Source organism: Podarcis cretensis, assembly GCF_951804945.1.
Source record: "Podarcis cretensis genome assembly, chromosome: 13".
Lineage (NCBI taxonomy): Eukaryota > Metazoa > Chordata > Lepidosauria > Squamata > Lacertidae > Podarcis > Podarcis cretensis.
In genome coordinates this window covers 35,491,311-35,501,875 of record NC_137182.1, presented here as the reverse complement: position 1 = coordinate 35,501,875, position 10,565 = coordinate 35,491,311, and the positions used below count along the sequence as shown (strand labels likewise).

The 10,565-nt window shown below is 46.6% G+C and overlaps 1 protein-coding gene across 1 annotated transcript; it reads right to left on the bottom strand.

Moving 5' to 3' along the window:
• Positions 1-5,158: 5,158 nt before the first annotated feature.
• Positions 5,159-10,549, bottom strand: ELOB (elongin B). Its single transcript, XM_079951312.1, has 4 exons — positions 10,392-10,549; positions 7,179-7,313; positions 6,401-6,509; positions 5,159-5,521 (listed from the first exon to the last, which is right to left on the bottom strand). Exons 1-4 carry the CDS (start codon positions 10,392-10,394, stop codon positions 5,409-5,411), a joined length of 360 nt encoding a protein of 119 aa, XP_079807438.1. The 5' UTR covers positions 10,395-10,549; the 3' UTR covers positions 5,159-5,408.
• Between the last annotated feature and the right edge of the window lie 16 nt (positions 10,550-10,565).

Genomic DNA, 10,565 nt, shown 5'->3' with positions numbered 1-10,565 from the left:
GGGGGGAAACCCCAAAAGCAGAGATTCCCAGAATGAAATCCCGTGCTTCCACAACGCTACTGTGCATACACAGGATAAATTCAGCTTGAAAACCTATTGCAGTTGTACACTCCAATCCTGTACCTGGTTTATTCAAACAGGTCCACTGTGTTAAATGAGGTTTACTCCCAAGTGGGGTTGCCATATTACAAATAGTAAAACTATGGACAAAAAAGGTGTTGAGCTTTTCTTGAGCTATTTTTATGGGAAACCGGCAAAAACAGCACAGATGACATGGACTGCCATACGTCCATTTTTTCCAAGACATTTGTTACCGATTTCCACCAGGACACTGCTGCCGACTGCAGTATTCTGGATATTTCCGGGAAATCCTGGACGTATGGCAACCCTTCTCCCAAGTAAGCTTGGATACATAACTCAGTAATGTATACTGGAAGGATTTCAGAGTCGCAAAAGCTTACACAAGGACTGCAGCTTCTTTTCAGAGAAAAGGCTACAGACAGCACACTACACACAGCTGTGCGTTTAAAAAACATTTGCACAGGGGCCCTGACCATGCTAACCATTTGTGGTGAGTCTCCCCTTCGCACAGACACCGACTGTTACAGTAAACTGCTGCCACCCAACCGGGACGTTGTTCTCCCTTCTTAGCTGTTCCGTGACATGGTTGATTCGAAACCAAACCAACGTCTTCTACCCACATGCCTCATTGCATGAAGTCAACCACGTGGTCTCCAACCGACGGCAGCGCTGCAAGGGAACTTGTTAACACGGGCGGAGATACTACAAACCAGAAACTTAGCATTTGAAATATAAAAATGCAGTTGTTAATTTTGTGTCAGTTCATGTGGAGTAAATGCTACCTTTCACTTCTGCACTTGCAAGCATTAAATCCACCCCTTTTCTTTTTCTTTTTAAAAGAAAAAAATGTTTTTTTACTATTATTTTTAAAAAAGAAGATTTTGACAGACTCCCACTGGCAAGTGCCAGTGATAATTGCAGATGGGAGCGGTAGTTCATTGGCCCCTTGAGGAACTATTGATTGACTTAAGACTGGGGAGACCAGAGTTCAAATCCCCAGTCAATCCTAAAGCTCACAGAAATAGGCCAGGGATCGTCTCTCAGCCTCACCTACCTCAAAGGATTGTTATGAGGATTAAAATGGCAGAGGGAGGAGCCGTGCACACCACCCTAAGCTCCTCAGAGGAAGGGTGAATTGGGGCTTCAAGGTTTGCAGTGCAATTCTATATAACTCTACTCCGAAGGAAGCCTCATTGATTTCTGTGGGACTTCCTCCCAGGTGAGCATGCACAGGATTGCAGCCACAACTGATAAAAAACGAACACTGCCAATTCAGAGACAACATGGCCCTGTTTAATTGGGCAATTTTTAATTAAAAAAACAAGTTACAAAACTTGGATCTGGTTAACGCCACCTTGAAAGGGGCAACTCTCCCTTCATTCACATAGCAGGTAATGTCTCTCTTAAGCTAGTGTACAACAACACATATAATCTAAAAACAAAGTTTATGTTTCTATTTCTCACCAACGTCCCCTGCTTTGAACCACTCCTATCCCCTCTGCTTGAGCCCCCTGTTTTAATGCAGCCAGCATACATAGTTGTTATTTTTTAATCTCCAACAAGTCTGTGTGGTGTCTTAGGATGGTTGGTTGAGGTGAGAGATAACAACTTGACGTTCTTGACAAGGCTAGGCGGTTTGAATCCAGCTTCTAGACCAGCACGCCTCAAAATGACTCTCCAACTATCTTTTGCTTTTAAAACTGTTTTAACACCACCTGGTGGTTTGTTCCTCCTATGTATGAGTTTAGACTTCTACCCCTTGGAAGTGAAAGCGAGGGCTGTAAAAACCTGTGATCCTTCTCTTCTCTGCCTCCCACCACCTTGCCCTTTCACATAATCTAGGGGTAGGGAAGATATGCCCCATCAGCTCCCACCCAGCTTGATCATGGCCAGGGATGATGGAATCTGTAGTCCAACAATCTGTGGCAGGGGGCAGGGGGAGAGCCCGTGTGGTGTAGTGGTTAAGAGCGATAGACTCGTAATCTGGGGAACCGGGTTCGCGTCTCCGCTCCTCCACATGCAGCTGCTGGGTGACCTTGGGCCAGTCACACTTCTTTGAAGTCTCAAAGCCCCACTCACCTCACAGAGTGTTTGTTGTGGGGGAGGAAGGGAAAGGAGAATGCTAGCCGCTTTGAGACTTTTGAGCCGCTTTGGGATATCAAATCCAAACTCCTCTTCTTCTTCTTCCCCATCCCTGATATGCACCTTCCGTGACAACAGGACAGTTCGTTCAGGCTGCCACCGATCTACGGAGCCACATTAACATGTTTGTTTAGGAATAGATTTGTCACGAAATTGCTCCACAAAAGAGCCCCCTCTGAATAGTATCCTGAATCCCTCTCTCCAGATGTTCAGTGCCAGATGTGGAGTCTATGTGCAAATATAGCTCAGTTAGTAGAGCATGAGACTCTTAATCTCAAGGTTGTGGGGGCCAGCCCCATGTTGAGCAAAAAGATTCCTGCATTGCAGGGGGCTGGACTAGATGAACCTATGTGTCCCTTCCAACTCTACGATTCTATGAATTAAAAAAAATATATATCGAGCAAGAGCTGTTCTTTTAAGCACATTGAATGGCATATATTTTAATAGGAATCTGTTCTTGCAAATCTTCTGGTTTCTGAAATGAGAGAGCCTGACACAGATGGGATTGCTTTCTGGCCATGCTTTAGATGGGCAATTTTAATAGCCTCGTTTCTTACCTTGCAACTATTTTAGCACATATATATATATAAATATATATATAAATGGGAATTTGAGGCTGTATGAAATACTGACAAGGAACCCCATGGACTTGTGAAAAAATAACAATGACGCTCTGTGGTAGGAACCCTTTAACGAGCTGCAAAGGGTTTTGCTGCGTTAGTCTGCTCCATCAAAATCAGCAAAGCCTTGTGAAATCTTAAAAGACCAATAAATTAAAAACCAATACCCTTATAGAAGAAAAATCTGGGGCCCTCCAGATGTTGAATGACAACTCTCCTCATCCCTGACCATTGACTATGCTGGATGGCTGATGGGAATCTAGTGCCATCTAGAGGACCACCTCCACTTTCAAAAGTGCCTTAAGTTGTGTTTTATTTCAATTTTTTAAAAAGGCCCAGTGGCTGGGGAACAAAATGTGCTGCTTGAAGACCATGAAGAATATCCTTGAAAATTCTGGGAACTAGCCACGCTGAAAGATCTTAAAACAAGGGTTTCTCCAAGTACAGTCAGCCTGCAACGTACACACATTTATATTGTGTACAATCAGCTTTGTGCACTTGGCAAAAAAAAAAAGTAAAAAGGGAGCAGAATAGGGGTGGGTGAACTTTGGCAATCTTACCCACCATTGTACCCATGTGTTTTGGCTATATGCAATTTTGGGTTTAGGCGGGATCATTGGAACGCAACCTCCGTGTGTTGCAGGCTTACTGTAATTTTAAATGCTATACTAGATAGATTACAGGTAAGCCCTTAGCTATGCCTAGCTCCCTTGCAAAAACATCATTTCCAGGTCCTTTGAGAATGATGGAACTATGGCAATTGACCCAGTTTATGGTTTCACTGTATTGGGACGCAGGTGGCGCTGTGGGTTAAAGCCTCAGCGCCTAGGACTTGCCGATCGAAAGGTCGGCGGTTCGAATCCCTGCGGCGGGGTGCGCTCCCACTGCTCGGTCCCAGCGCCTGCCAACCTAGCAGTTCGAAAGCACCTCCGGGTGCAAGTAGATAAATAGGGACCGCTTACCAGCGGGAAGGTAAACGGCATTTCCGTGTGCGGCTCTGGCTCGCCAGAGCAGCGATGTCACGCTGGCCACGTGACCCGGAAGTGTCTCCGGACAGCGCTGGCCCCTGGCCTCTTGAGTGAGATGGGCGCACAACCCCAGAGTCTGTCAAGACTGGCCCGTATGGGCAGGGGTACCTTTACCTTTACCTTTTTATGGTTTCACTGTAGATGAAGGATGGGGAACCTGTGGCCAAGATGTTATAATTTATTACCCACCCTTTATTTACCTCAGGGCCACAAGGTGGGTTACAACATCAAAACACATTTCTGCAAACCGTTTAAAACAAATTGCCACCACAGAATTAAGGTGGGTTCTAAAAATATACACCTTAAATGTCAAAAGCCAGGGTAAAGAGGTGCATCTTCGGCAGTTACCAGAAACAAAAATAAAGGCGCCATAAATGCCTGTGTCAGGAGTTCCACAACTAAAGGGCTGCCATAGACAATGCTTTCTCCTGGGCTACTGCCTCACAAGCCTCTGAGGGCAGAGGAACTACCAAGATGGTCCCTGTGCCTCTCAGCACTTGAGAGGGTCTGTAGGGAAGGAGGTGGTCTTTCATGTAGCTGGGGCCTGAGTCATTTAGGGCTTCACACATGAATGTGAGCACCTTGAATTGGCCCCAGAAATGAACTGGCAACCAGTGCAGCTGTTTTTAAAGGAGTTCTATGAGATCCAACAGAACCCAAGTCAGTATCTGGCTGCTGTATTTTGGACTAGTTGAGTTTCTGAGTTATCTTTAAGAAGAAGAGAAGAGGAGTTTGGATTTGATATCCCGCTTTATCACTACCCGAAGGAGTCTCAAAGCGGCTAACATTCTCCTTTCCCTTCCTCCCCCACAGCAAACACTCTGTGAGGTGAGTGGGGCTGAGAGACTTCAAAGAAGTGTGACTGGCCCAAGGTCACCCAGCAGCTGCATGTGGAGGAGCGGAGACGCGAACCTAGTTCCCCAGATTACGAGTCTATTGCTCTTAACCACTACACCACACTGGCTCTGCAACGTGATAATCCAATAATAAAAAAGTTGTTGGACTCAAGTTCCCACCAGCATGATGGGAGATGGCTATTAACATTTGTTCGGTGACAATATACCTACCCTGGGGCTTAGAAGAACATTTTTAGCACACAACAATTCCAGAGTGGGAGCCTGTCCTAGTCTTTAAGGTCTCGTAAGACTCTGCTTGCTGGAATCTCAAAGACCACCACAAATTCAGTGTGGCATAAACTTTCGCTAGTTGTCACGACATGATCCCAGTCCCCGAAAGCAGGGTTCTTTTTGTGTTTCATAGCACAGGCCCACAACACAAGACAAGGGGAAAAAAAAACCAGCTGAACTTTTATTGTTTCCAAAACCAAAAATGAAAACATTGCTCTGTTTGATGAGTGGGGAGGGGCTTGGAAGGAGGTGTGGTCTTGTATAGAGAGGGGTGGAGTAAAAGGGGGATCTGGATTGGAGGGGTGGGACAGTGCCATGTCTCTCTCCACGCTGGAGGGTTGAGGGAGGGAGTGGGTGGTGGGGAAGGGGCGCCACGGGTTGTGCAGCTCGCTCTGTCGCCCTCTGGCCTCTCACTGCACCGCTTGCTCGTTGGCGCTGCTGCCAGAGTCCTGGGGCTTCATCACGTCTGGGAGCTCCGGGGGGCTGGAGAAGGGATCAATGCGGAGGGGCTCAAAGGCATCTTCTGCACGAGAGGAGGAAGAGGAGAAGACGACACAGTTTGAATTTGAGCAAGCTGGTAACTAGCAAGGCTGGAACCAAACAATTCCACAAGCCACATGCCAGTGGTGGACAAGGCCTGCGGTCAGAGCAACAAATGCAATTTTCCCATTTGCACAGCAGGCTAATTTTCAACACACACTCGCACACCCCTTTCTATCTAGGCAAACAAGAGGCATCGTCACAAGTTCAAGGACAGGTTTCAGACAGTCAAAAAGACACAAGGCGGATGCAAAGCATGGCTGGTGTCCTGGGGAAGAGTTCTGAAGACCAGGCAGAGAGGACCGCATTTGTATCCCAGGCCTGAGGTTTCCAACCCCTTAACTGAAGCTTTTGTAAAGGCACGGGTGAGCAGAGTGCAGTGCAAAATAGCAGCTGCTTATTCCCACATCAGCCCCAACACGTGTCTTTCTTAAAAAGAGGATTTTACTTCTATACTGTTTCGCACAGATGCTTTGAATTGGGTGAAATCATTGTAGCATTTCTCTGCTTTGCCTCCTGCAAACTAAGGGGAAAGAAACTACCTATCGGCTTCCCCTATATTCCTTTGCACTGCAAGACAGCTTTCTGCCCCAAAGCAGCAGCTACACACTATTTGCCTTGTCAAAAAGGGTCAAGAGAAAAAGCCAAGGATCCGGCAGCACCCAGATTCTTCCCACCGACTCATTCCTGCACAAGGCAACGGGTGCCCTGATAATTTCTACCAACGTGAATGGCAACAGGTGATTTAATGGCTAGTCAGCCTAAAAGTACCCAAATTGTAGGGCAGACAACAGATGCATGGAACAAATAAATTTTATTCCTTCCCCTTCCCAAATCTAGAAAGCAAGACACCCCAACTCACCACTGGCTCTGAAGGCCAAGCCAACTGTTGCTGGGGCCTGAGGTCGTGCCGTCTGGCTGGTGAAGCCACAGTCTCCGAGGGTTTTGCTGTCATCCAACAGTTGGTCATCCTGGAGGGTGAAGTGGCAATTGCACAACAAATTAAATCTTAGCAATGCACAAAAAACCCCAAAAAACTAACCTGGTAGCACAACACAACTTCTGCTGCAGTGGGGTGGGTAAAGATCAGCAGAGATTGCCTCTGTGAGAACAGGCCGCAATGTGGCCCCATAACACCAGCAGATTGGAGCATGCAAAGGCACACACCATTGTCACAACAGCATGCATCCTGGGGAGGAGTGATGGGGATGGGTGTTTAATGAGCAACAGTAGGATTGAAGGGTAGAACTGATATTTCAAGACTTGTTCTGGGGCATTCCAGCAGGCTGTGAGAGAAGCGGAGTTAAAAATTAAGCCAATGTGTTTGGTAAATCCGCAACCCTATAATTTTCACAATGGGGAGGGGCCCCACAGCCTTGAGCTCTGCTCCACTCCATTTGTGGGCAGTGGCATTACCCTGAGAGGGCAGGGACTAAGGATGAGGGGGAATCCCGGGGCATCACCGCTGCCCAGGGTTGGCCCCGAGATACTTTTGCTCCCCTAGGAAAAGGACGTTATCTCTCTCTCCACCCACACCGTATACAAAAGTTGACTAGACCAGCCGTTATTATAATAGCTGCAATCCACAGGGAGGGGATATTGGGGTATGCTCTGCAGTGAGAAAAAGCACCCCCCATTACCTTGTATAGCCTTTGTTCTTCTGGGGGTCTCTTAAGTATCCCCTCAACAATTCTTTTCAGCTCATACACCGTACTGGACTCCTTGGCGTCTGTGAAGATGGTCGTCTTGTGACGTCGGATCATTAAAAAGACGTCCTGTCAAATGGAAAAGTGGCAATGGGGGTGAGCAAGTATTTGCTGCACAACACCTTTTCAGGAGCTTGAGCCATGGAAGCCATTTATAACTTTAAAAAGAAATAAGAGAGAGAACCTCTAAGTTCTCAAGAGCGTTCCTACTCACTTCCATAAAGGCAGTTATGACCTTTCACAAGTGTCCATGTGAGTGGCTATTTACAGGTTGGAGCAACTCATAGAAACGTGCATTATACTATGTCTGACTATCTGACCAAATAGCTCAGCTCTGCTTGACACTGGCTTTCTATGGCTTCAGCTTTTCCCACCACCATCTCCCCAATCCTTTCAACTGGAGGCACTAACCCGGGATTTTTTTTGCATGCAATGAAGGCGATTTTCTCCTTAACAGTTGTTTGAACCAAACAAAGACACCCCGAAAGCTGTACAAGTTGGTGGAAAGCAATGAACCATTTCAGACTGTAGGTGGGGAAAAAGCAACATTTTCAAAATCTTCCCCAAAGCTTAAAAACAAAAAACTCCTCCACTTTTGTTAGAGAACTAGCACATCAGCATCTAGCCTAGAACCTCTCTTTCTAGTGTTCTAGTTTTCTGCTTGCAGGGCGTTTTTACCTGGAGGATCAGTCCAAAGTGTGGTGTCCCACCTGCGTCCTGATGTGGTAAAGTCTGCTCTACCACAGTATCCAACCAACTCATTCTGCTGCATGTGTAGACTAGTCCTTAAAATTCTTTTGGCACAAGGTGCAACATGCCCCGGGCATGTTGGCTTTTCAGCACCTGTGGAAGACTTACTTCTCTCAACAAGCCTTCTAAGTGAAGGTTTCTTTTATTCTAATGGGATATGGGATCCAAAATTATTTTTTACATATGCAATGGTTTAATATGTTTTTATTGTATTTTAATTAAATCACTTTCAGATGTTTCACAGGAAACAATTCATAAATAAAATAAATAAATATCCTTTAAGAAGTTAAACTAGCATGGAACAGTCTCCATTCATGTTGGAACTGAAAGAACCCCAACTTGTCTCATTATTGCAAGGTCAGATGTTCATGCACTGAAATACGGTAACAACAGTGATAAAGAGCTCCAAATGCAGACTGTTTCCTCCCTATTGGCCCAGTATTTTGATTTCTAAATCTGTTCACTGGATCTTGTTTCAGGGGAAGACTCAACATCTTTCCTCTTTAGGGCTGACAAATTCTAAAACAATAATACCCCACAATAGGTAGTGCAGCAGTTTTGACACTGCATATAATGCAGATAACATAATTTCAAGTATCCACATTAGCCTTTGTTCTCACATATGTGGGCATCATTTTCCAGCTCATTTTCTTTGAGGTGTAATCCACAGTCTTTTCTCCTCTGCTGAAAATCTTAGAACTGTCTTGGATACCTTTCCATTAAGAATTTGAGGGTCTCTGAAAGGCCATTTAGCTTCTCCTTCACCATGAAAGGAAGCCTCTCTTATCTGATGCTTAATCAACCCATTCTACACAAACCAATCCTTTGCTGGTTACATCTCCTGGGGTAAGAAAATCTGTATGACACCCCTGCTGACTGGGTGATCTTAGGCTAGTCACTTTCCTTTAGTCTACCATACCTCACAGGGTGGTTTTGACGATATTGCGTGGGGTTGGGTGAGAATGACTGTGTATGCTTTCTCAGCTCCTTAGAGCAATTGTCTCCTGCATTTTCAGACACAGAAGCCACCTTCAAACACTTCCCCCCTTCTCCCAAGTTTAATTAGGAAACAAGAAAAGATTGGTGTCTTGACCCACCATAGGACAGGATGAGACCCAAGTCCCACCCCACCGCTTGAAGCCCAAGGAAGGATGGAGTAAAATAACAACAAAAACAACAATAAAACAAATACAGCTTTCTCTCACCCAACTCTCAGTGGCTGTAGGTTGGCATCCTGCTTCAAGCAACCTCTTATATTGAAAAGTCTTATCCCCCCACCCTGCTCCACAAACTAAGAGCACTCAGGCTCTTCAACCTTTCCTTGCCACTCCTGTAATCCTGAAATATCATTGAATGCATTTTCCACTCCCCTCAACTTCTTCTTGGCTTTTCTGTCAACATAAAGCAGCATGGACAACCTTGCTTGAGAAGCGTCAAACAGCTCATTTAACCTTACTAGGGAGTGGGTGGAAATCTTAGATAAGAGGTCACCTAACATAGGAATCTCATTCTCTTCCCTATTTGGTAGTGATGCTCCACAACACAACACAACGATAGTCTGTGTGTGTTAACGTGCATTTGTGGCATGCCATAATTACCAACACAGGATAGATGTTGGTGGGTGGGTGATGGTAGAAATGAGGCATGCTTTGCAGAAAGACAGAAAGGACTATAACCAGGTCATTGGGTGTCATGGGTACATTCTAGAGTGGGGCTTGAGTTCAGATTCTCCCAGAAAAAAGGGGTGGGGACTGTGAAACTTCCTGCTCTACCGTGTGCCAATCATCTCTTCCCAGCCCAACCTACCAGACAGGGCTGTTGTAAGCATTAAATTTCGGGGGCCGGAGCAGAACTACAAACATGGCCCTGGGCTCTATGGAGGAAGGGAAGGATAAAAAAAAACACCGCCTGGACGCTATTATTAGTGTGAACAACAACAAGGGAGCGCACACACCCAATGCTGGGCAGAGAGGGAAACAGGAAAGGGAAGAAGAGGACGAGACGCGGAGGGACCTCCTCCCGTTTTGACAAGGGGGGCTGGAAAGGGTTGCCACCCAAAAAGGGGAAAGGGATGGTTGCCACGAAATAAGATTGTAGGGGGTGGCAGAGAACAGGGGGACTGGAGGGTAAGAGGGCAAAAAGAAATGAATATATGAAGAAGATGGGGCGGGTGGGGGGAGCCACAGGGGAGGCGCTGGGGGTCGGGAGGGAGATGCTTAAACCTGGGGTATGGGGGGTGTAGAAAAAGGTGAAGGGAGCCGGCGGAGGGGCGGGGGCCGGCGGAGGAAGTGGGAGGGAGAGTATCCTATTCCTGCCACTATTACTACTACCAGCAGTATTGTTATTATTGCCGACGGCCCCCCCTCCCTCCTCTCCTGCTCCCCCTCCCCTACTCACCATCTCTGCAGCCGCAACCTCAGCCCAGACCCCCCAGAGAGGAAAAAGCAGCAGAACCCCCAGTATCCCAACATGCACCGCAACCTCGGGACGGCCCAGCCGGGTTTGACGGAAGGAGCGGAGCGACGCATGCGCTTCGGTAGCGCTCGGCTGCTTTCGATTGGGTGCGGAAGA